At 41.0% G+C, this 25,824-nt stretch overlaps 2 protein-coding genes and 1 pseudogene across 2 annotated transcripts; all 3 read left to right on the top strand.

Moving 5' to 3' along the window:
- Positions 1-6,905: 6,905 nt before the first annotated feature.
- On the top strand, positions 6,906-10,818 carry LOC115727954 (G-type lectin S-receptor-like serine/threonine-protein kinase At1g61370). Its single transcript, XM_048275447.1, has 7 exons — positions 6,906-8,647; positions 8,723-8,824; positions 9,011-9,222; positions 9,304-9,514; positions 9,603-9,840; positions 10,259-10,409; positions 10,510-10,818. The coding sequence occupies exons 1-7, from the start codon at positions 7,366-7,368 to the stop codon at positions 10,816-10,818; spliced, it is 2,505 nt and encodes an 834-aa protein (XP_048131404.1). The 5' UTR covers positions 6,906-7,365.
- A 1,766-nt stretch (positions 10,819-12,584) lies between these two features.
- LOC115727952 (G-type lectin S-receptor-like serine/threonine-protein kinase At1g61370) lies at positions 12,585-16,581 on the top strand. Its single transcript, XM_048275446.1, has 7 exons — positions 12,585-14,211; positions 14,292-14,399; positions 14,742-14,953; positions 15,036-15,246; positions 15,348-15,585; positions 15,905-16,055; positions 16,149-16,581. Exons 1-7 carry the CDS (start codon positions 12,885-12,887, stop codon positions 16,452-16,454), a joined length of 2,553 nt encoding a protein of 850 aa, XP_048131403.1. The 5' UTR covers positions 12,585-12,884; the 3' UTR covers positions 16,455-16,581.
- A 4,076-nt stretch (positions 16,582-20,657) lies between these two features.
- On the top strand, positions 20,658-25,291 carry LOC115727953 (annotated as a pseudogene).
- The last annotated feature ends 533 nt before the right edge of the window (positions 25,292-25,824 follow it).

The following is a 25,824-nucleotide window of genomic DNA, read 5'->3' as shown; positions in this document are numbered from 1 at the left end:
GATGGCGCCGTTTGAGGCATTGTATGGTAAAGCATGCATGACGCTAGTTTGTTGGGACGAAGTGGGTGAAAGAAAGATCACCGGCCCCGAGTTAGTAAAGCGGTTTATGGAAGCTGTCAAAGTAATCAGAGACGGGCTGAGGACAATTTAGTGTCGTCAGAAGAGCTATGCCGATTGAAGGCGTAGGCCTTTGCAATTCCAAGCGGGCAACTATGTCTTTTTGAAGGTGTCGCCTATGAGAGGGACATTTCGTTTTAGCAAGAAAGGGAAGCTAAGCCCTAGGTATGTTGGATCTTTTGAGATCTTGGAGCGAATAGGAAATTTGGCTTATCGTCTTACGTTGCCGCCGAGACTTGCTTAAGTGCATAATGTGTTTCATGTGTCTATATTAATGAAGTACGAGTCGGACCCCACACATGTAATGAGTTATGAAGAGATCGAGCTAGATGAGCGAGCTTCGTACATAGAACGTCCAATCGGGATAGTAGATAGGAAAGAGCAAGTGTTCCAAAACAAGATAATTCCGTAAGTAAAGATGGCTTGGCAACACCACGGAACCGAAGGAGCTACCCGGGAGAACGAGAAAGTTATGAGGAGTAGCTATCCTTATCTTTTTGAGTAGTTGCGGCTGCACCGTAATTTTGGAGACGAAATTTCCTAAGGTGAGAAGAGTTGTGACCCCCTAGAAATTCATTGCTCAGTAAAATGCCAAAATTCAATAAAAAGGGTCAATATTGAATTTCGGGTGGTATAAAATTTTGGATCGTAATGAATTAAGGGACGAATTTTGGACGATTCCCGAAATGTCGATCGGTTTATATTAGGTTCAAAAATTCTTAATCGCCGCGATTTAGGATTTTTAATCCATGTGCCTAAGCCTAATCCGGACCGAGCTTAGCCTGTAAAAATCAATTTTATTCTAGTTAGTTGAGCCAAAAATTTATTCAGTCCTGATTCATTGAATTACCCTTTTGCCCATCATTATGCACAAGAAGACAAACTTTTTGAAGTGTGACTTGATGGGTGGGGCCCACAAGTCAATCCCCTACCCACCAATCACATCCCGCCAACTCCTCCCTACCTACTCTCTCTCTCTCTCTCTCTCTCTCTCTCTCTGCCATGCGCTTGCTTGCTCCCCTATTCATTGCGTGATGTCTTCTTCTTCCTTCTCTCTCACTCACCGAGCAACCATCCTCTTCCTTTGGCCATTTATTGTTACGCCACCACCATCTCAAACCACCGGCTTCCTCTATCGTCGCTCCGCCACCACCTCGCCCACCGTTGAGTCACCGGACCTCCTCTACCAGCCGAGCTCTACCTCACCCATCACCCTACCCTATCTCGACTTTCGTAGGCTGCTCGCGTGACACCGGCCGGCAACCCCGCCACCAACTACCACCTCGCTACCTCCACCAACCACTAGCCACTGCCACGACCGTCGCATGTCACCACAGAGCCGTCAAATAGCCCTCGGAAGACCCCAACGCCAAACTACCCCATTTTTGGCCGGCCGAGCCTTGTGGTTGTTGTGGCCGCTCCACCCAGATCCGCCGCTCGCTAACCACCCTCGGCCATCGTCCTTCACTCTTCACCGTCCCTCAAAGTCGCTGAAAGCTAATCGACACCTGTAGAGCTCGATTTGAACCTCGGCCGAACCTCTCTTATTCTGACCCGCGTTTCCTGTTTCGACTCCCGGTTTTGTCCAGCCATCGGTTCGCCGCCTTGCGCCACCTTCGGCCGCCACCGTCATAACGTTAGGCTACCCCCAGCCGAGTACCACCACCCCAAGTCACCTTAGAGTCGCAGCCTCTTCCGTTAGCCTCGAGAAACACCCAAACCTAAAGCCCGATGCCTTGCCCTATTCTGTACCGCCCTGTTCAACCATTGACCACCACTTGTCCGGCCACCGACAACCACTAGCAGCCACCTCAAGCCCCGTGCCACTGTTTTGAGGTGTCATCACATCCCCCGATCATCCTTGACCGAGTTGGGAGCCTAAAGCTCAAGTTGACCACGAGTCGCCGATCGTCATCTTCGAGCCGAGACGAGTTTGTCGTTGTTGCCGAAACCACCCGAGCTAGTTTAATTTGTGAGTTAGCCCCTAACTCTCGGTTAGGACGCTAACTGCGTTCGAAATTAGATTAATTAGCTAATTAGGGTGTTTAGGTAGTTTAATTATGGTCGGATTAGATAGAAACGTGGTTTATGCTAAATGACTGTAATTTGTTAAGTTAGTCAATTAGCTAGGTCGTCTGTGTATAATTGTTCATAAGAATTGATTGATTGTGGTTGATTGATCGCAAGCGAGCGATAGGCTAGAGACAAGCGCACGATTGACCATCGATTGGATTTGAAATTGTTGTTGAAATCTACTGGCTTCGATTGATTAATCACCTCTTGAATAGTTGGATTTGAATACCGAATTTGTCCGTTAATTATCGTGAGTGTTTGATTGGAGGTTAATTGTCTCGAATTGTTTGAAATGCCGGTCGGTAGAATTGTGCATTCATATTACACGACCGAGATCAAATTACATGATTTAGCATGAAAATGGCTTTAGACCGAGTCTTTGAGCACGTCCGCATGAGCATCCGGCTAATGGTAAAAGATAAAAATTGGTTGGTTGTCAGATGTGCCTGAATGGTCATATGATGAGGTAAAACCATGCCGATCGTACGAGAACCTAACAAGTTCGTACCGAGCTAGTCATATGAAACCACTCGATTTGTCAAATGCACGTCAATTCATGCCCATGCCAATTGTACGGATCACACGAATTGTCGGATACAGGTCGTAGCTTGTGACGGACCGACGCTCCTTTTTGGAATGCCTGTCTGCTATGCCGTGCCGCTTGCATTAGATACATAGCTTTCAAATGCCGTCGCCGGAAGTAAGGAACGATACCTGGTCCCGCTAGTAGACATTGCTAGTTGTAGCGTTGGGGCCACCCCTATCGTGTGTACCGACCACGCTAGTTGCATAGATCACCGCTTGATAAATGGACTTCGTGTGGTGTCCTGCGCATGCAAAATTAATATGATGCCATGCCGCTTGTTTGTCCGATGTGATTGTTGAGTTGAGTCAAGCATTGTATTATGCGTGGCTTACGGATGGTAAGCTTGCATGTAGTTGAGATTTTTGCTCTTTGTTGACGTGATTATTTATTAGGACGTCCGAGCGAATCAACGCCCTAGATGGGCTTAGGCATTGACTCACCGAGATTTATTTCTCACTCAATCGTTTAACCATTTCGGATCCCAAGTAATGGAGAGGGCTGTTAGGTTCGAGGTCTCGTCCGACTAGTCATTTAATTCCACGTCCTATCCGGTTCCAAGCACGGATCATGTCCGGGAGCATCATGTCACGACACTCTGGGTCAATGAGGGGATGCCAAGCCCGGTAGCACATCTCTTCAAGGTTTGGTATTTTTGTGACAGAGATGATCTTTTTGACCCGCTCCATGGGTTTGAAGGGCCGCCTAACCCGGCCGTTTATGCCCTAGTCTAGGACCCAATGGACATCGATACTCCTAATGGGGAGATTGTGAACCTCGATTCTGACTTGGAGGAAGCACCCCCGTCTAGCGAGAGCTCAAGGGCCTAAACGTGGAGCGGTCATCTTTTTAGAGCCCGTGGTTGTTAGGGCATGGTTGTTAGAGCAGCTTTTGGGAGTATATGAGGGCTTAACCTTATCCGATCGTGTATTTTTTTGAGGTCTTAGCGAGCTGCCCCGAAGAATGGGGTTGCATATGTCTCCCGAAGTTCAGTAGGATTAAAACTCATCTACGTTGGCTTTATGAATGAAATTGTCTTTTGTGAATGACTGTTGTGTTATCCTTACTTTTCTATCTCTGCTGATCTTGTTGTTTGGGAGAGTTGCACGTTCCGCATGCGCTGTAAGCTCGTAGGTCGATAGTGTACCTAAGACGCTATCTTTCGTGACATGTGGCAATTTTGGTAGGGATGTTGCGGGCCCAAGAGTCGAGGCATGACAAATCTAGAGTAATCAAGTCTCCATAATTAGAATCTCTTATTCGTATAAGTAATTTAGTTCTCCTGCTAATTTACTTAGGTTTTTAATTGGTCCACCAAAAATGATTAGTGGCGGCTCCGGATTTAAAATATATTGCATGTTGATCACATTGAACTATAAGTTGCGATTTGGTATGGATTTAGGAGAGTTCGGGTTAGGTTAGTTAAATAAATAACCCGATAATCCATTAATCTAAAATTTTTTAACTTTAGATCACGACAATTAGTTTACATTAAATTGGATTGATACTATGAAAAACCCTAAATTAATACACCTATGACAAATAGAGGGTAAAAACCCTAAACGTGTCTACCTGGTAATTACCACGTGTCATCCAACTAGCAATTTGATGATCAAATTTATCCAAAACTAATGGAGGGTAAATTTGTCAAAAGTGAACTAGTTTAGGGTAAATTTGTGAAAAGTGTACTAGTTGAGAGTTTTTAGTGCTAAAAAATAATTGGGGTAAATTTGTTACATGTGTACAAGTTTGGGATTTTTTGTGGTAAAAAAAATAGTTTGGACTGAATTTATAACATGTGTACCGGTTTGGGGATTTTTGTAGTATTAACCCATGAAAATATAAATTCTTGAAGAAGACAAATTACGTAATAATGACTGAAGAAAGAGACATTCCTCTTTCAAGTTCTTTGGAAACAATTGTGCTCTTAAATAACAAATATATTAAAAAAACAAACAAATTAAATTACATTCATATAGAATTAGTTCAAGTTGGCATTAAACCTCTTACTAAATTAATTAGAGAAGAATCTTCTATGCAATCGTCTTCCCAAAAACGATATCAAAATCTGAAATTTTTAAATGATAAATTTTCCAAACATCCGAGTTTCCCTAAAACCCTTAGTCTAGAATTTTCTAAAGCCACAGCAAATAAAAAGTGGCAACCAAGAAATTACAAAACAAACACTTTAGTTAAGTTTTTGTAACGATCATAATGCCAACTTCTTTAAAAACGATCACTTATCCCGCTACCGAAAATGACACGTGGATTTTTTATTAATATTTGAGATGACATGCTTGTGAATTTACACTAAAGTGATCGTTTTAAAAGAAGTTGGCACTTAGGATCGTTACAAAAACTTAGCACTAAGTGATCGTTTGAAAGTTTGGCAAAGGATCGGTTATAAAACTTAGTACTAAAGTGATCGATTTGAGTTTGGCACAAAGTACGCCGACACAACTTATGGCACCGGGTGTACTTAAGCCAAAAAAAGTCCTTAGGGAAATTACCTATAATTTGTGCTCCCAAAATAAAAGGGCTATTGTGGAAGAAACTTCTAAATTAAGAGGGCTAATCATAGATGATACTCTAGAACAAGTAAACGTTCTTGAAAAATCTAATGGAGATCCCGATAATGAATTTTCTCCCAAAATAAATAAACTCACATGGAAGGATCCACAAAAATTTTACTATTCTAGAGCCACATCTCCTGATATAGTTAATCATCAAACATACTAAATCAAATGGTTGTGGTGGCAAATGCTTATGAAACCCAACAAGAAGTTTGTGACAATACTGTCGGATATCTAAATTCGATCCTATCAACGATGCAAGAAAGTAATGGAAATTCGCACAACACAAGAATTTACGTGGTTCAGCAGGGGAGATGTTCCGCCTACCTACGTCCACGGGGAGATGAGATCTATTTCACTAATAACGTAGAAAAGTGTACAGCCGCTCTTTCTCACACCCTCTCTCACTAGAGATCTGTTTCGCCCTAAATATATATAGCAAAACTCTACATGGCACAAATTGCAAAATTGCCCACATAGCCTAAAAAATTTAACTTTCCCATATAAATCCTTATATGACTGAACATAAAATGCCTATAGCGGCTCGAGGGCGCTGCCTCCGCGACCGCCGCCGGGGCAACTCCCCCGAACCTCCGCCCGTTCACCGGTGAGCGGGACTCCCGTGCTGTCCAATTGTCAGGGGGCCTTTCGGAACCGCCTCATAATATCTTGGATAACAGAATACAAGATATCAACCTCAACAAATATTGTTGCTAATCTCCTAGTTGCCAGCTTTAATGGACAATTAAAAGCTTGGCGAGATAATTACTTAATTGGTGAATAAAAAACTCAGCTATTAAATGCACAGAGAATAGATAAATATGGGCTTAAGTACACCACAAGTGCCATAAGTTGTGTACGGCGCTCACTTTAGTATCAAAACTTCCAAATCGATCACTTTAATGCTAAGTTTTTGTAACTTCGATCACTTAAGTGCCAACTTCTTTTAAAAACGATCACTTTAGTGCCAAAGCTAACGTGGCTTGCTGAAAATTCGACACGTGCTATTTTTTTTTATTAATATTTAAGATGACGTGGCTTGGTGAATTTGACACTAAAGTGATCATTTTTTAAAAACATTGGCACTTAAATGATTGTTTTTAAAAAAAGTTGGCACTTAAGTGATCGTTTTGAAAGTTTTGGCACCGAAGTGATCGAAGTTACAAAAACTTAGCACTAAAGTGATCGATTTGAAAGTTTTGGCACTAAAGCGAGTGCCGTACGCAACTTATGGTACTTGGGGTGTACTTAAGCCGATAAATATGGATGACACATTGAGGATGAAAGTGGACATATCATCCAAGATGCTGCCAATGCACTCATCTTCTCTATATAGGGGATCCTTATCATGAGATAAAGTCATGAGATGGAAATCATTTTTAAAATAAAATCCAAACACTAGAAAAAAAAAATTCCAGTCACATATCACCAAATATAACAAAATTAACTATTTTCCTGCAAAATAATTTCCCAGAAAACATTTCCTTTTTCATGGAGTTTCCCCCAACCAAAGGCACCCCTAGGTTTGCATATTTGACTTCCAAATTGAGGACTGGCAGCCGGCGATGGTGCCGGTCACGGTTAGGGGCGCCTTGCTGGTTGAGAGATAACAAAGATCAGAAGGGATTGCCTCGCGCACGGCAGGAATTACCTGGTGTGTTGGAACCTCTCTGGAAACCTGCAAAGGAAAACTTGTCAGTGGCTGCATGTGTTGATGACTGTGGAGGTCACCAGAGCAGCTGGAGTTCCTGGCCGGTGTTGGTGTTTGGACTCGAGTTGGCTGGTCGCGGTCAAGTCTTCTCAGCGTGTTCGTTGTCTCGTTGATGGATGGAAAACCACCTATGGAGGAGCTCAAAGGGGAAGAGAGAGAGATCGTGAGAAAGAGGGACACTTTGAGCGAGTCAAAGTCCACACATTTTACAGCAGTGACCCGTGTTCATCCTTTTTTATGTGCCTATAGAAAGAAGTTTTGCAGGGCATTTTTTCACAACTACTTCTTATACCTGTTCATTGTCGGCAATGCCGGTGCACTTGTGTTTTTCGCTCGTCCTCTCCCTGTTTCAAGCAATTCAATGCAGCACAATTTTCAATATAACTGCATCAAGGCCACTCGTTCAGAACCAAACCCTTGTCTCTCCTCGTCAAATTTTCGAGCTTGGGTTCTTCAGGCCTAATGAATCAGGAAAGCAGTACGTAGGAATATGGTACAAGAACATCAATCCCTCCAGAGTTGTCTGGGTGGCCAACAGGGACAAGCCAATTGGGGACGCAGATCAATCTGCAACTTTATTAATTGGCGGAGATGGAAATCTGAAGCTTCTTGATGGGCAACAAAACACAGTCTGGTCTACTAATATCACGGCAAAGTCGAATTATTCTGCAGCATTGCTTTCAGACTACGGAAACCTTGTTCTTCAAGACGGGAGTGCAGATGAAATGTGGCAAAGCTTCGATGAGCCAGCTGACACTCTCCTGCCAAATATGAAGATGGGAGTAAACGTGAAAACGGGAAAGAGGCAAAACTTGATTTCCTGGAAAGGCGAAGATGATCCCTCATTTGGACGCTTTGTCGCCGGCGTGACATCGGAGACCCCGCCTCAGGTTTTTTCTTGGAATGGATCAAGTCCTCGCTGGAGAAGTGGACAGTGGGATAAATCCAAGTTCATAGGAATATCGACCATCAACACCACATACCTGAGCGGCTACAATCTCCAGCAAAGTATTGACCAGGGAACATCTTATTTTTCCTTCAGTGATTACAACAACTCTTTCTTTGGATATCTTATCATCTCATCAGAAGGATCTTTAAAGTTTGTTTTATGGAACGATGGATGGTCAACATATTGGGAGGCACCGGCACCAACTAACCAGTGTGATGTTTATGGAACATGTGGCCCTTTTGGAGTTTGTGACCCGTCTAGTTCAACTATGTGCAGATGCTTAAAAGGTTTTAAACCCAGGTCAGATGAAGAATGGTACAGAGGAAATAGGACTGGAGGGTGCCTTAGGGACATGGAATTGAATTGTCAGAATTCCACAAGTGCAGTAGCTTCGACAACTGTGGAAAAAGATATGTTTGCCAGAATGAATAGTATGAAATTGCCTGATTCCGCTGATTATTTGTCGAGTGTAGCCGATAAAGAAGAATGTCAAAGTTGGTGCCTACGAAACTGCTCGTGCTTGGCCTTCTCTTTTGTGGATACCATAGGATGTATGGTTTGGAGTAGAGATCTCATAGATATTCAGCAATTCTCCACGGCAGGCGAAGTTCTATTTGTTCGACTTGCAGCTGCAGACGCAGGTTGCAAACGTTGAATTGATATGCACTTCATTTTGGATTGTCCGGTGGTTCTTGTAATATATTTTTCTATTTCAGGTATACCTATGAAGACAAAACTTGTCATCAGCCTAAGTACTATTTCTGTCATCATCTTATTTGGAGTTGGCATTTCAGTCTGGTGTCTCCCCAGGTGGAGAGGTAATAAAAGACATGCGGTTTATTGCTTTCTCAAGGTTGATTTTGCATTAACCATGACATATGAATCTTGCATGATCGGTATAACCACCGCTTCAGAAGCTAGACAGTTACTACTAGAAACACCGCTCTGCTTCTCATGTTCTCATGCTTATCTTCTGTTGTATTCGTTCTGTTTGTAAAATGCAGGGAAGTTCAGGAAAATGAAAATCCCAAGGCTCCTTAAGTCGGTGGACACAGCCTACAAATCAGAAGAACTGGTAGCGGCACGGAAAGAGCAAATGAAGCAAGAAGACGCATCAGAATTGGTGGTTTATGATCTTGATAGCATACTCCTTGCGACAGACAACTTCAACGCAAAAAACAAACTTGGGACGGGAGGGTTTGGCCCTGTTTATAAGGTAAAAGAAAAGCCTTCAGTCTTCTCCAAGGGAAATAGACAGTTCATCCAAGATCCGATAGTTCTGTTCATTTGGAAACAGGGAAAGTTGAACGGTGGTAAGGAGATTGCTGCAAAGAGACTTTCAAGCAACTCAGGCCAAGGTATAGCGGAGTTCAAGAATGAGATCCTTCTAATATCCAAACTTCAACACCGAAATCTGGTCAGACTCTTCGGTTACTGCACTGAAGGAGAAGAAAAGATACTAGTGTACGAGTACTTGCCAAACAAGAGCTTGGACGCCTTTCTTTTTGGTTCGTCTCGCTCTGTGAAGAACTGGTTTCCGCTTTTCACCAAACCTGGTACTGAAACTTGATATTGTTTCAATGTTTTCTTGTTTAGATTCAAAAGAGAAAGCGAAACTTAGCTGGGGCACACGCTTCCGCATTATCCAGGGAATTGCAAGAGGGCTGCTCTACCTCCACCGCGATTCCTGCCTCAGGGTCATACATCGAGATTTGAAAGTGAGCAACATTCTCTTAGATGAAAAGATGAATCCCAAGATTTCAGATTTCGGGCTGGCACGGATGTTCGAAGGCACTCAAGTTTTGGTAAATACTCACAAAGTTGTGGGAACACTGTAAGCTTTCTATCATCACTTTTAAGATTACTTACTCATGAGGCAATTTGTCACCTGCACAGCATATTAGAAGTATAATGCGCTGATCTTTCCCTTCATACACGTTCCTACCGTTTCCTATAATATGACCGAGAAAACTCTTCCAAGCACATCCAATGCTTCCAATAAGTCAGTTCGCTCAGAGGTAATTATAGACCAGTGCTATCACACAAATGCTAAAAGGTATGAGGAAAACATTATCTTCGGAGTTAGAAGTATATCACGCTCCAATTTTCTGACCTCTCATGCCATCGTCCTTGATTTTATGGTATTTTGTCTAAACTGCATCTCGTGTATCGTCTGCTTGTGCAATTTCATATGATTTTATTACGATTATGGCATCCTCTGTACGAGATTATGACATGTCCAAGTTATACAGCGGCTACATGTCTCCCGAGTATGCCATGGGTGGGATATTTTCCGAGAAATCTGACGTTTATAGCTTTGGAGTACTGATGTTGGAGATTATCAGTAGCAAGAAGAACACAAGTCCAGATTACCTTGGACAGCATCTCAATCTCCTCACTTATGTAAGTGACAAAGCAAACTTCGAACTAGTTATATCTCCATTTTCATATCTCAAGCATCGGCAGTACTTGGGACAATCTAAGAAACGACCGGTTGTTACAGGCTTGGCAATTGTGGTGTGAAGGCAGAGGATTGGACCTAATGGATGAAGCCATTGCAGATGCATTTTCGCCATCAGAAGTGATCAGATGCATTGAGTTAGGGCTCCTCTGTGTGCAGGACTATGCCGCAGATAGACCGAACATGTCGGCCGTGGTTCTAATGCTAAGTGGGCAGTCCGATCTTCCACAGCCGAAGCAACCCACATTTACATTTCAGCGCTCAACGACTCACAAAGTTCAAATTCAACCAAAAGAAGAAACCTTCTTGTCCAGGAATACCATCACCGTTACTATGGTTGAAGGAAGATAAGATTCTCATATGCATTCCCCTATTAAAGCGTACTGTTGAATTGCTCTGTGTAGTCAATATGTCATGTTAAAGTGTCCATTAGGCAGTACTCTCTCTTTGCAGTTCCTGTAACTCTTCCTTCAAGTTTTGAATAATAAAGCTGAAAAAGAAAAGGAGAGCAGGAAAGTTCTCGAGAATTAGGAAACTTTCCTTTTCAGGCTCAAACTCGAGACATATTTGTAACACTAATAACCATGCCTGTTGCAACAGAAATCGTGTACATTGTGGCGAATTCATCTTCTCTTACCACAAGCATATTAATATGAGAGCTAGTAACGTCCGGAGAAGCAAGATTAAATAAGTTTTCCACATATTTACTGTCTAGCAACTTTCAAATGAAAATTTAGATATTTCTAGCCATGTAATAACAATAGTAACTTCCTCATGTAGTTGACAACTTTCTTTGAATTGGACAAAAAAAAAAAAAAATTACTTTCTTGCTTACCATCAGTATCAAGCCACGCACGTATATGCACATTTAAACAAGATCTTATGATCATTTCCATGAACCTTCACTTGACTTTGTCTACTAACAAGCCAAGCACCTTATGCATGACTTTTACTTATTTATGGCATCATTTCGTAAGTTGAGTCACTAATCCGATCTCTCGACCTCCTCTAGCTTTGCCGATTCGGTTTAGTTAGTGTGCGTTTGGTTGGGGGAAAACTCCATGATAAAGGAAAATAATTTCTGGAAAATTGTTTTTCGAAAAAATGGTTACTTTTCCTATGTTTGGTGATATGTGACCGAAAACATTTTTCAGTGTTTGGTTCTCATTTAGAAAATGATTTCAAATTAATAACTTTATTGAGGCAAAAAAGAATTATTTTATTTTATTTTTTTAAGTTTTTGTATTTTTAATTTTTTTTCCCTTCTTTCTTGGCCAATGGCCGGCCACAGGCGAGGATGAGCTCCCTCAAGGCTGGCGAGTCGCGTTGAGCTCGCCGACCTTTGGCGAGGCCTTGAGCTCACCCACCTTGGGCAAGCTCGTCCTCGCTTGTGGCTAGTGCCGGCAATAGCCGTGGCCGACCACTAGCTGAGGAAGAAAAAAAGATAATAAAAAAGTAAAAAAGTAACAATAAAAAATCAAAAAATTTGAAGGAAAAAAAATGAGTACTAATATATTAAAATATTGAAAAATTCAAGAGGTGTAAATCCGGAAAGTGTTTTCACCTCTTTAGATTAGAAAGTTCACTTTTTCAATTTGATGCATGAATATTCCGTTGATTAAAAAGTGATTTTGGTTGACCAGTCATTTTGGGCGAACCAAATGGATGAAAGTTCAAAAAACTAATTCTTGAAAACCACTTACCCTCAAATAAACGCACCCTTGATGTTGTTCTCAACAAACAACCATGCAAAAGCAGAAGCTGAGATGATCCAAAAAATGAAAAAATTACTAGCATCCAGACTCACACGGTCCGAAACCCGACCCGACCAATATGCTTGCCGTGCCTTCTAAGATGCCTCTTGCTAGACAATCTATTATCTGAGTTTGTTCCCTTGGGGTTCAGATCTATCGCCACACACCCGGAACTTAGTACTTACCCGGTGCATGTCGAATGGAGAAGCTATTAGGAAGGCGATATTTTTTTAAATTTGTGGACGGAGGATTATACATCACCTCCCAAAGGAGTCAACGGGATCAGAAATGGCCAAGGTTACATGGACGGTATGATCTTTGGTTGCTTTGGAAAGCCACCATCTTGACTTTGTACTATTTTAGTATTGCCTAAACAAAACACAAGTTAGTCATTCAACAGCAATATCCTAGTCTGCTACTGTACTTGAACCAAGTCAGCCATTATCAGGTTGAAAACTGCTTTGTTCTAAAACATTAACTTCTATGAACCGACCTTAGCAAGAAATTAAGCGTTATAGCTTGGTTAACAAGCCTTGCTTCTGGAGCGATCATGTGTTTATCCATCTTGATCTGCCTACTGAAACAGTGAAGCATTGGAGGCCAACATCATCTCTTTCAAATTCATCGGTACGACTTGATTCTTCTTGTCTTTTAGTCATCCTTATGAATGCGTACTTTTATTCCTCGGTCATCCTCTTCCTGCTTCGAGCACTTCAAAGCAGAGCAGTTTTCAATATTATTGCATCAGAGCCACTTCTTCAGAACCAGACACTGTTGTCCAATAGTCAAATCTTCGTGCTCGGGTTCTTCACACCTAATGGATCAAAAAACCAATATGCTGGAATATGGTATAAGAACATGACTCCTTCCAAAGTTGTCTGGGTGGCCAATAGGGATCAGCCACTAGCCAATACGGATCGATCTACGAGCTTGACAATAGGCGCTGATGGAAATCTGAAGCTTCTTGATGGACAGCAAAGCCTGGTCTGGTCTACCAATGTCACTGTCAATTCAAATTATTCTGTAGCAACACTTTCGGACTATGGAAATTTTGTCCTGCAGGACGCAAATTCGAATGAAATATGGGGAAGCTTTGATGAACCTACTGATACCGTTGTCCCAAACATGAAGTTGGGACTAAATGTCAAAACAGGAAAGAAAGTATACTTGGTTTCCTGGAAAAGTGAAAATGATCCCTCATCCGGAAGCTTTGTGCTAGGAATCACGCCAGAGACACCACCTCAGGCATTCGCTTGGAACAGATCAACTCCTTATTGGAGAGGTGGGCAATGGGATAAGTCGACCTTCGTCGGGATACCTGATATGGATAGCACATACATGAGCGGCTTTACTCTTCAGCAGGATGCTCAGCAGGGAACATCATATTTCATACTTAACAATTACAACAACTCTTTCTTCGGATATATATTTATCTCATCGGTTAACAATTACAACAACTCTTTCTTCGGATATATATTTATCTCATCGGACGGATCTTTAAAGCAAGTTGATTGGGATGACGGAACTGACAAGTGGTTAACAAATTGGAAGGCACCGACCAGTCGCTGTGAAATTTATGGAACTTGCGGTCCTTTCAGTGTTTGCAGTTCATTAAAATTGCCAATATGTAGCTGCTTAAAAGGGTTTAAACCAAGGTCGAAGGAAGAATGGAACAGAGAAACCTGGACAGGAGGGTGCATCAGGGAAGCAGAATTGCAATGTCAGAGGAACACGAGCACCTCTGCTCCAGTAACAGTAAAAGAAGACATCTTCTTGAAAATGAGCCAGATGAAATTGCCCGATTCTTCTAATTATTTGTCAGACATGGCAGATGCAGAAGAATGTCAAAGTTGGTGTCTGAGTAATTGTTCCTGCTTGGCTTATTCTTACGTGTCTACTATAGGATGCATGGTTTGGAGTGAAGAGCTCATAGATATTGAACAATTCACCACAGCAGGGGAAGATCTGTTTATTCGCCTTGCACATGCAGGTAAAGGTTCAAAAGCTTGAATTAAGATAAGTTCCATTTAGGATGTCCAACATTTCTGGTAATTTTCTCCATGATTTCAGGTTTATCAAAACAAAAAAAAGTCATCATCAGCCTAAGTACAATTTTTGGCATCATCTTGTGTGTAGCTGCCATATATGGTCTATGCAAGTGGAGAGCTAACAAAAGAGGTATGCATAATACACATCATAAGCATAATTTTACAGTAAAAGCGATATGAGAATTTCGGATTGTATATGCCCCAGCACTGGATACTAGGCGGCTTCTATGAAAGAATCACTACTACTTTCCTTCTCATGTCCTCATTCTGGGCTTCTTTTCTCCTGTTTCCCATGGTTTTATATGAACTATATGAATGCCGAACAAATGAAGACCATGACAGTGTCTTCTAAAATTGTTGGTTCCACATTCTCGAATCACATGAAAAACATTGTTTCTGTCTAGTGTGCCTTTGTTTTGCTTAATCTGTTCAGACACAAAGCATGCTCACCTGGCATACATAAAAATTGCAGGGATGTCTAAGACAATGAAAACCCCAGCACTACTTTACTCAGGGGATATGACGGATAGGTCAGAAGAAGTGCCAAATGCTTGGGAAGAGCAATGGAGGCAAGATAATGCATCAGAGTTGACACTATTCAGTTTTGATAGCATATTACTTGCGACAAACAACTTTAATATAAGCAATAAACTCGGGCAGGGAGGTTTCGGCCCCGTTTATAAGGTAAAGCCTTCTCTAAGTATATAACATGGAGGTCTTCCATCAAAGCCAAAGGTCTAATGATTTTCCGTCAATTTGGAAACAGGGAAAGCTGAAGGATGGGAAGGAGATAGCTGTGAAAAGGCTTTCGAGCAGCTCATCGCAAGGCGTGGAAGAGTTCAAGAATGAGATACTTATGATTTCTAAACTTCAACACCGAAATCTGGTCAGACTCCTAGGTTGCTGCACGGAAGGAGAGGAGAAAATCTTAGTATATGAATACTTGTCGAACAAGAGCTTGGACGCCTTTCTTTTTCGTTAGTTTGACTCTCCAACAAAATTATTTCCATTTTCTTATTGGGAGAAACAAAATCTAGTATCCAAACTAGAATTTATTTCTGTCTGTTTCCTTGCTTAGATTCAAGAAAGAAGGCAGAACTGAGCTGGGACATTCGTTTCCACATCGTCCAGGGGGTTGCTAGAGGACTCTTGTACCTACATCGGGATTCTTGTCTTAGGGTTATTCATCGAGACTTAAAAGTGAGCAACATCCTCTTGAATGAAAAGATGGATCCGAAAATTTCTGATTTTGGGCTGGCACGGATGTTTGAAGGCACTGAAGTCTTGGTAAATACACACAGAGTTGTTGGGACACTGTAAGTTTTCTTTCATAATAAGACTACGACTTAATCAGGCAAACTTTTATCTAGCTGGGACATAACCCGTATGATCTGTTCACCAATCACCTCATATATGTCCACAAGATCAAGAGTAACATCTTAAAAATCAGAAGCAAAGCTGTTTGGATCCAGGATGTTGCAGGTCTACCTGCCTCATAGTTCTGACCCGTATCGTAAGTTTAAGGGTTTTCTAACTTTTGAAGTGCATCCCACAAATCTTAGGTTTCAGGCCTTACAGCTTTGTTATGATTATGACATTCTATGGAAGAGAAATTGAAATGCTTAAATTATACAGCGGCTACATGTCTCCTGAGTATGCCATGGGTGGAATATTTTCTGAGAAGTCTGATGTTTATAGCTTTGGAGTACTGCTCCTAGAGATTGTCAGCAGCAAAAAGAACACTAGCTTAGATTACCATGGACAACATCTCAATCTCCTCATTTATGTAAGAGTAACATCTATCGCACGACTAATTTCTCTCCTTTTTTGTGATTGGTAGTTCTTACCCAGTCCTAGTAAACTCTAACAATTCTTACAGGCATGGCAATTGTGGAGTGGCGGTAGAGCATTGGACCTAATGGATGAGGCAATTGTGGATGCCTTTGCACCACCAGAGGTGATGCGATGCATTCACGTAGGGCTTCTCTGCGTGCAGGACCATGCTGCGGATAGGCCCAACATGTCACACGTGGTTCTGATGCTAAGCGGCGAATCAGACCTTCCTCAGCCGAAACAACCTACATTTACCTTTCGAAGCTTAACAACTCCTGAAATCCAGTCATCACAACAAGAAAGTCGTTGGTCTGCAAATGCCATCACTACCACTGTCCTTGAAGGTAGATAAGCAGTCGTCATCTTCTGTAAAATTGCTATCTATGTATAAAATAGAATGGCTTGCATCTGTATTCTGTACCAAAGAATGAAGGGACAGTTCAGGTTTTTGTGAAATTATCCATTCAAACAGCTACATAATTAAGTGGGTTTGTTTTTTAGCTGTCTAATAGGATGATTGAATGGAGCACTTGAATCCAAAACCTAAAGGTAACTTCGATGACATTAAGCACACAAAGGGTGCAAATTATTACAAACATTTCTAGCAGAACCGGCCTGCAAGAACCTCTAGCCAACTTCAAGTGCATTATCAAAACAAAAGCACTTTACATCCCTATTAAGATCATCTTTGGTAACTACTTTTACAATATATCTTGATCCATTTTGCTGAAAAGCCAGAAAAACAGCTACGATTGCTCCATTTCAGTGTACCATTATAGCAAAAGCACTATCACCAAAAAAAAAATCAGGACATGAACCTTTGAAGACGCAGTCAGAGCGATTCTTCTATTTCATGATGTACAAGCGACTCTGATTTGGCAAATTATCAGCCAGATCGAAAGGAGTTCTCTCGGCTGAACCTCATCTGCCAGAGTCATAGTATAGCTTCTTGAGTTGAAGTGGCCATGATTGAGATGGGAGATGATCCCCGGTTTCTTGGCTAAACTGAACAACAAAGGAGACAGATGAGAATGCTGAAGCCAGGGGTTCTTGGTGGGGAAATACTTGCATGGACCTGGTTACACGTGGACCGCATCTATCATGATCATTGATCACGTGGTCCCACATGTGTGTCACGTGATCTTGGACCCTGATTCAAACAAGAGTTTCTCTCGTTGGTGTCATGGCCCGGTCGACGCCTCTTTGTCGAAGACCCAAGCTCACGAGCAGTACATATCGACTAACTTGAGCTCTCGGTCTCGAGAAGCGAATGCCCTGTTCGTTGATAGTGAATAAGCTGTCAGGTTGAGTAATGGTCCCGCTTTCCGGTTAACATAGATCTACTTATGTTTTTATTCAACTATGATAGTAGCAATGCACTAGATCAGGGTTCGGGTAGGAAGAAGGGGGCGCAAAAGGGTTGCGCAGGCTAAGTCTCGAGCGATTTTTTGACTGGACCCAAGCGGGTTGAGGCTAAATTTTCCAAGGCTCGATCTGTGGCTCCTTCATTCTGGAAAAAGGAAAGATTGTTTAGTTACTATCAAAATTCAAAACTCCGACAAGCGGTCAACAATTCGCATAGAAACTATCCATAAATATATAAATGACACTTGAAGAAATGAAATCTGCGCATCTCAATTTTAACGGGACATAAGTTTTGAATAGGGTAGAGTTAGGAGTTCCGCAACAACAATGAAGGAACTTTATTACCATAATACGAGAATCTGTTTGGGGTTCTGAGGTTGGAAGTAACTCCTTAATCAAATGGCTTAGCTGCGCTAGTCTCTAAGTTTGGTTGATAAATTCAAGCACTTGAAAGTTCAAGGACAAGAGTACATATCAGAAATACAATTCAAAATCCAAGAATGTAATGCAGATTGGACAAACCATTTAATGAGTCATTTGCGGAGGAGGATGATCAAGTGCAAACTGAGAGGATGAGTCAAAATTGAACGGTGAGAAGAACAATCGCAACGTCAGATCGAGAACGTAGATACGCTCTCCTGGAAACAATTGTTTTCTTGGCGGCGTAGCTTTCGGTTTGACTTTTGATCAGTGGTGAGTGGTATTTATCTCTTCTATGATGTGTAAGCTCACGCCTTGGAAGTGACAGGGATTGGATCAAAAAAAATATCATAGAATTTAGAGTAAACTTTTTTTGCATGAAGTTGGATGAGGCTTTTACTACCTTTTTTGGTTATTCAAAACGGCGAAGTATCTTTTGAAATAGCTTGAGGTGATTATTTGTGAATGGTTTGAGAAATTTTTTTTATGGAATGTGCGGTGTTCGATAAATTGAACTATGAAAGGTTATATGTTTTGGTTTTTGAACCCGATCTAACGCGTTCAAGATTGGTTTCATGGGATATTGGATGATGAGTTAGTGGTTTGATGCTCATTATTGCTATGTTTTGAACCCATTTATGGATCGAGTACTCATGTGTTGTAAGGACATCATGTTTATGCCGAGCCATCGATTGATATAGATGGAGACCTAGTCAAGGGAAATTTTAGTAAGTTTTTATCACGGGGCATTAAGCTTGACCATAGTTTGATATTTGACAGTAGATTGATCAATGGATAGAATCATTGATGTTTGCTTTGATGTTATGGACGAAGCAAATAATTATGATAGTGTAAAGCTGTGTTGAAGTTATATAACTCATATTTGGACTTTTATGTATGTTATAAATTGTATTTGGGATAATGAGTTCCTCTTTTTGCTCCATAAATACGCATAGTAGCTTCTCAATTTACTTAGAAGAGCTTTCTTCTACTTATTGACTGGTGGTTTGCTCATGCTATTCATTTCAAATCTTTTTCGGGTTCTTCGGCTAGTGTCAAATAGGATAAAACCGATATTGCTGGGGAATTTTGGGAGTTGAATTTCTGGGTTGAGATAGTTCTATATGTCTAGAATGACATTTGCTGGGTTTAGTTCATAGTCTGCACATGCCTATAGATTCTTTCTCGTGGACTTTAGAAATACGGTTTTGTAACCAATTCACTATTTTATTAGATATAGATAGATGCGCACATTATAATAACAGGTTCATATTGATTTGTGTTTAAGGCTGCATCCTTCCGAGGGCGGCCGTGTCATTCCCTTTCGTACTTGTTGAGTTGAGGGTGACATCACTCCGAAAAACGCAAGTGGTGACAAAAAAACAATCTCATCGTGGTCTTTTGGGCCATCCTGTGCATGCACTTGCACTCTGCGACGGGCATTGTCAGATCCCAGGATTGTGCTTAGTTTGAACTTCGGACAAGCACAAAAAGAGGACATAGAAGACATCATACCTTGAGCACCGAGGTTTGAATCGTAGAAAATCTTGTTCATCTATTGTTGATCCGCAGAAAGCGCAGAAACAGAACCGCCACATTCGCTGAGCTCATTCAGTCGTTCTTATTATGCTACTTCCGATTGCTTGGTGCTCTTGCTTGGTCTTCTTCTTCCCACTTCAGGCCATGCATATAGCCAGTGGCACAGTTTACAATGTTACTCAATTGAAGCCACTTTTTCCGAACCAATTCTTGTCTCCCCTAGCCAAACTTCGTGCTTGGCTCCTTCATACCGAAAGGGTCAGAAAATCAGTATGTTGGTATACGGTAGAAGAACTTCACGCGTTCAAAAATCTTGTGGGTGGCCAATAGGGATTTGCCACTCGTATACACCTCTCGGCCTGCAAAATTAACGATAGGTAGTGATGGGAATTTGAATCTCATGGATAGACATCTGAATACAGTATGGTCTACCAATGTCTCGGGTCGATTCAACAGTACGTAAGTGACGCTATTAGATGCTTGGAATTTTGTTCTACATGGTGCAAATTATAGTAAAATATGGGGAAGTTTCGAGGATCCGACAGACACTCTTCTTCTCAGCATGAAGATTGGATTAAATGTTAGGACTGGAGCGAAACAGTATCTAGTTTCCTGGAGAAGCGACAGAGTTCCATCCCCTGTAAGTTTCTTGAGTGGAATGACATCAGAGACGCCGCCTCAACCTTTCACTTGGAATGGTTCGACCCCTTACTGGAGAGGGGGGGAATGGGACAAATCAAAATTTATCAGAACACAGAACATGGACCAATCATACTTGAGCGGGTTCAATGTCCGGCAAGATACTGAACAGGGGACCACTTACTTTTGGTTCACTAATCACAAGAACCCGTTCTTTGCATACAGTTTCCTCTCCTCTGGATGATCTCTTAAGTACACGTATTGGGATGATGGAGCTAAGTCGTGGTTGATCCATTGGGTGGGACCGAACAATACTTGCGAGATTTATGGAATTTGTGGTCCTTTTGGAGTATGTAACTCATTGAAGTCCCCTATTTGCAGAAGCTTAGTTGGGATTGAGCCAAAGTCAAATGAAGAATGGAACAGCGGAAACTGGACTGGAGGATGTGTAGGGGAGACAGAATTAAATTGCCAGAAAGACACAAGCACACTGGCTTCAACAAATGTAAAGGAAGATGCATTTTTGGCAAATGAGCCGGATGAAGCTACCCGACTCTGGGGACTATTTATCAGACATTAAAGATCAAGAAGGATGTTTAAGCTAAGCAATTTTTCTTCCTTGGCTTATTCTTTTGTCAGCACCATCGGGTGTACGGTTTGGACTAAAGACCTCATCGATCTTCAGGAATTTTACACATTTGGGGAAGATCTATATGTTCGGGTTGCACATGTGGAAACAGGTTAGATATTGTTTTATTGAGATGAGTTTGAGTCTACACGCATCATCCTTTACATAACTCTTTCTTTCCCAATTCAGGAATATCAGCACAGAAAGTTATCATCAGCCTGAGTACTATTGCAGGGATCATGTTCTTTGCAGTACTTGTTTTTAGTCTTTGCAAATGGAGAGATAAGAAAATAGGTACTATTAAAGAGTCACATCAGTGCTTTCAGAGGATTGTTCTTCCATTTTGTTCAACCTTCCAATTCTTTGAAGAAAGTAAGTTTATTCTTCACTACAAAAAACACAGGAAACTTGAGCAAAATACCAAGGACCCTTGACTCGGTAGATACACCTGAAAAACAGGTCCAACTGTCACAAGGAAATGCATGGAAAGAGCAGTTGAAGCAAGATGATTCACTGGAGTTGACCCACTTCAGTTTTGATAGCATACTACTAGCTACAAACAAGTTCAGCACAACATATAAACTTGGGCAAGGAGGGTTCGGCTCCGTTTATAAGGTAAAACCATTCTGCAGAACATTCGTTGAATGAACATATAGAGATGATTCCAGTGCTAAAAGATATGCAAATTGCGTGAGAGGGAAAGCTGAATGATGGGAAAGAGGTAGCTGTAAAAGACTTTCTAGTAGGCTAATAAAGAACACTAGAAGTGCCAAAACTTGTGTACAGCGCTCACTTTAGTGCCAAAACTTTCAAAACGATCACTTAAGTGCCAACTCCAATTTCAGCTAACGTGGCTTACCGGAAATCCGACTTGTGCTTTTTTTATTAATATTTGAACTGACGTGGCTCGGTGGAGTTGACACTAAAGTGATCGTTTTTTTTAAAAATTGGCACTTAAATGATAGTTTTAAAAAAAAAGTTGGCACTTAAGTGATCGTTTGAAAGTTTTGGCATTGAAGTGATAGTTTTTCAAAAAATTTGACACATAAGTGATCGTTTTGAAAGTTTTAACACTGAAATAAGTGTCGTACACAAATTTTGGCACTTGTAGCGTACTTAAATCCTTTCTAGTAAGAGTTCAATAATGAGATCATCCCAATATCAAAACTCCAACATTGAAACCTTGTTAAACTTATGGGTTGCTCCACTGAAGGAGAAGAAAAGATTTTGGTATAAGAGTACTTCTCGAACAAAAGCTTAGACACCTTTCTTCTTGGTTGGTTTTTTCTAAAAATAATCGTATTTCTGTAATGTATTTTTCCACATTGCTCTGAAATTTGCATATATTTTTCTTGTTTGTCATGTTCGTTAGATTCAAGAAAGAAGGCAGAGCTCGACTGGAGCAAACGATTTCAAATAATTCAGGGGATTGCAGTGGGGCTTCTATACGTCCATCGAGATTCTTGCCGGGTCATACATCGAGACTTACATGTAACATGTAAGCAATATTCTCCTGGATGAAAAGATGAACCCAAAAATTTCGGATTTTGGGCCGGCACGAAGGTTCGAGGGCACTCAAGTTTTGGTGAACACTCACAAAATTGTGGGAACGCTATAAGCTCTCTAGTCCTCCGTGAATTATCAATCCGTTGCACCAATCTGTCAAGCAAACAGAAGCTATTGATTTACCGCAACAACTTTGTCACTTTATGCATGTTTCCTTCCGTTGTCCTTTAATACAATTAAAAAGTACAATACATGTTCGACTCAACTGCAGAGGTTATATGTCTCCAGAGTACGCCATGGGGGGGATATTTTTCGAGAGGTCCGATGTCTATAGCTGCGGGGTGTTACTCCTGGAGATCGTTAGTGGCAAAAAGAACAGAGTCCTCTATGACCAAGGACAACTTGTCAATCGTCAAACTGAAGTAGTCAAAAGTCAAAAGCTACCCTTTTGCTGGGATCGGGTATTGAATCTGTCACACCCAAAAATCAACAAGAGTAGGGGATGGCACGACAAAACATATGTACAGCCATAACTCAGTCAACCCAACAATTATCAACAAACATACAAACAACTCTCTCAGGCATACTGGAAAATCCTAATCCCAAAAGTCTCTGTATACAGCGCTCTCGTTCTACTTGCGACTAACTGAGGAACCTTTAAAACAAGAGAGAAGAATGTGATGAGCAACTACAATTTAGTGAGTAGTATGTCTCTTCTAAGCTGATAGAATCTCCACAGTACACATTTAAGACTCAAGACATAGCTTATTTATACCAAAAATGGGAATATGACAAACTTTCCAGAACAATATCAAAACAAGTATCAATTGTTCAGTTCAATACTCAATCTTGTCAAATTACGTTTCAGAGGTCCATTCTATGCACAATACTCAACTCAAGGCTCTAGAGCAGGCTCTCACGAGACTTGTGTCATCGAGTAGCACTTAGCCCTTGACCGACACATCAACAACACAAGGACCTAGAGGTGGCTCCCATGATATTCGCATCGTCATGTAGTACTTGGCCCTTGACCAATACATATCAGTGGTACAAAGCCATAGAGGTGGCTCCCACAAGACTTGCATCGGCGTATAGCACTTAGCCCTTGACTACAACACTTTAGAGCTGGCTCCCACGAGACACGCGTTGTCGTGTTCACTTAGTTAGTTCTTGATTAGTCCAAATCACAATTAATTTCACAAACCAAACATGTAATCTTTATGCAACACAACTCATCCATCATCAATACTTTTCATAAAATATTTCACAAATCATTCCCAACTCATATCACAAACAACGTCGCAAAGCAGTACATAAAGCCATCCTCAAATTATTCACGAATACTAAAAGGCATTAAATGCCAAAGCCAGTACTTCACTCTTATATAATTAAACCAAAAATGCTTTCAAAATATGAGTTTACAAGTTCGAAGAAAACATAGCACCACTTACCTGAGAATGCCCAAGCCCAACACGCAGCTAAATGAGCTGACGTTCTCGTAATCCTAATAATTAAACGAGAATCGACATCAAAATCGAGTAAATTACCACAACACATACGACCCGGCAAAACTACACTTAAACGCTATCAAAATAACTCATACGCGTCAATAAATCGCACACCAAAAGCGATTATTCAAGCCGTTTGCATCACAAAACTCACATGCAAAACCCTTACATTCTCACTTCAACCTAACTGTTGCTTCCAAATGACTCTCGCTTAAAATCCACGGCTTTTTTTTTTGGTAAAAAAATCCATGGCTTTACAAGTCTCTACAATGCTATAATCTGTTGGAGAAACATCTCATAAAACATTTTGATGATTTTCAAACTATCCTTCGTATTTTATTTACCCTTGGTGTGCAAATGTTCATTACTTATGGCTAAGGATCACGAGATGGCCATTGGGTAAAAATCATGTGAAGACTGAAGCACTTTTATGAAAACATTCGCTGAGGCCCTCAAAAGATCCGGTCATTGAATATTTGATCTCGGAGCTTGAAAGATCGGGTGAAACGAGGAGTATAAAATCCCTACATGCCAATGTTTCAAAAAAAGTTGTTGAAGTCGCTCACACGAGCTAAAAATGACCAACGACAAGAACTTTGTCTTCTCGGGAATAGTTCTTTGCTGTTTTAGAAAAAAGCTAAAACTGTCGGCGATGGAACAATGAGTCGGCACCTATTTTAGGAAAGTCTCGCTTGACGGAGAGAAAGCAATTCCAACTCAATGACAATCTGTCCCATCAGACTCCAACGACTCTTTTGTTCCTCCAGAAGTGCTCCAATAGCTAGTCTACTAAGACTTATATAAGGAGGAGGTTGTGAAAGCCAAAGAGGAGTAGAAGAGAACCCGAACCGATTGAATATCAATTGTTGCACTAGAATCTGTTCTAGTTGAAAAGCAAGTGTGAAAGACCTTTTGATTTGTGGTTGCCTTGTAATTGTGCAAAAACAAGTGTACATCCGAGAGTAGTGAGGCTATATCAAGATGGTATGATCTATCATGTGAAAGATCAATTCATGTATTGTTTGTAACTTGTGAGGCAATTTACTAGTGCATTCCAGCCCGTGTTGTGGTTGTTAATTGTGTGGAGTGGATGTAGGCTTGGTGTAAGCCTAACCACTATATATCCGGTGTGCTAATCTTTTATAGCTTATATCTCTACTTGTAAACACCCAGATACTGTTCAACAAAATATTTGCTCAGCCAATCTTTTTCACGTCACCTTTGGTTTTCCTCAAAATCTGAAAAAGTTTCAAAACAATCTATTCACCCCCTCTACGTTATATTGTCAGTCATAACAATTGGTATCGTAGCTCTGTTGCTTGTATTTAAAGTGCATTTTTTATGAGCATAAAGATCCTTATTATGGTTGACTTTGGTGATTTTATGAGCAATGAATCCGCAATACCTAACAAGCCTCCATACTTCGATAGAAGCAACTACAACTACTGGAAGAACAGGATGTATGCCTATCCCGATGCTTGTGATCAAGATATGTGGGATGTAATCCAAAATGGCGTTGAAGTTCCAGCGGCTGCTCTTGCACCTACTGCCGCTGCTCCTATTACTGCCGTTGGAGAACAATAAACAGCTACACAAATATCTGAAGTGGCTGCTGCCCGTCTTGAGCTAATTTGAAAAAGAGTTGCTCTTAATTCTAAAGCTAGGCATCTTCTATATTGTGCATTATCTCCTTCTGAGTTTAATCGAATTACTTCTTGTACCACATCTAAGGAAATATGGGATCGACTCTAGCTGGTATATGAAGGCACGGATAGAGTGAAGGAGACCAAGATGAACATCTTACTCGAAAAATATGAAATGTGTTCATGATGAACCCCGATGAAACAATACGAGAGATGTACACTAGATTCACCGAGATAGTGAATGGCTTGGCAAGCCAAGGAAAGATCTTCACAGATTTTGACAAAATGAACAAACTACTGTCGCGACCTAAAATTCAATTGAATTTCAGGTTAATGGATTACTAAATTAATTAAATGGATTAACTAACCTAGCCCGAGCTCTCCCAAACTCTACCAATTCGCAACTTAGGTTCACATGATTTTAATCAAAAGATTTCCAATTTTCGGAGTCGCCACTAATTTTTTTTGGTAGGT

This window comes from Rhodamnia argentea, chromosome 3 (genome assembly GCF_020921035.1).
Source record: "Rhodamnia argentea isolate NSW1041297 chromosome 3, ASM2092103v1, whole genome shotgun sequence".
In the NCBI taxonomy this organism is placed as follows: Eukaryota; Viridiplantae; Streptophyta; class Magnoliopsida; order Myrtales; family Myrtaceae; genus Rhodamnia; species Rhodamnia argentea.
This window is presented reverse-complemented; position numbering and strand designations above follow the sequence as displayed.

Coding starts and splice junctions, on each gene's coding strand:
- LOC115727954 (XM_048275447.1), top strand. CDS start 7,366: ATGCCGGTGCACTTGTGTTTTTCGCTCGTCCTCTCCCTGTTTCAAGCA. Junction 8,648..8,722: donor ACTTGCAGCTGCAGACGCAG/GTTGCAAACGTT, acceptor TTTCTATTTCAG/GTATACCTATGAAGACAAAA. Junction 10,410..10,509: donor ATCTCAATCTCCTCACTTAT/GTAAGTGACAAA, acceptor CGGTTGTTACAG/GCTTGGCAATTGTGGTGTGA.
- LOC115727952 (XM_048275446.1), top strand. CDS start 12,885: ATGAATGCGTACTTTTATTCCTCGGTCATCCTCTTCCTGCTTCGAGCA. Junction 14,954..15,035: donor GTTTCGGCCCCGTTTATAAG/GTAAAGCCTTCT, acceptor ATTTGGAAACAG/GGAAAGCTGAAGGATGGGAA. Junction 16,056..16,148: donor ATCTCAATCTCCTCATTTAT/GTAAGAGTAACA, acceptor CAATTCTTACAG/GCATGGCAATTGTGGAGTGG.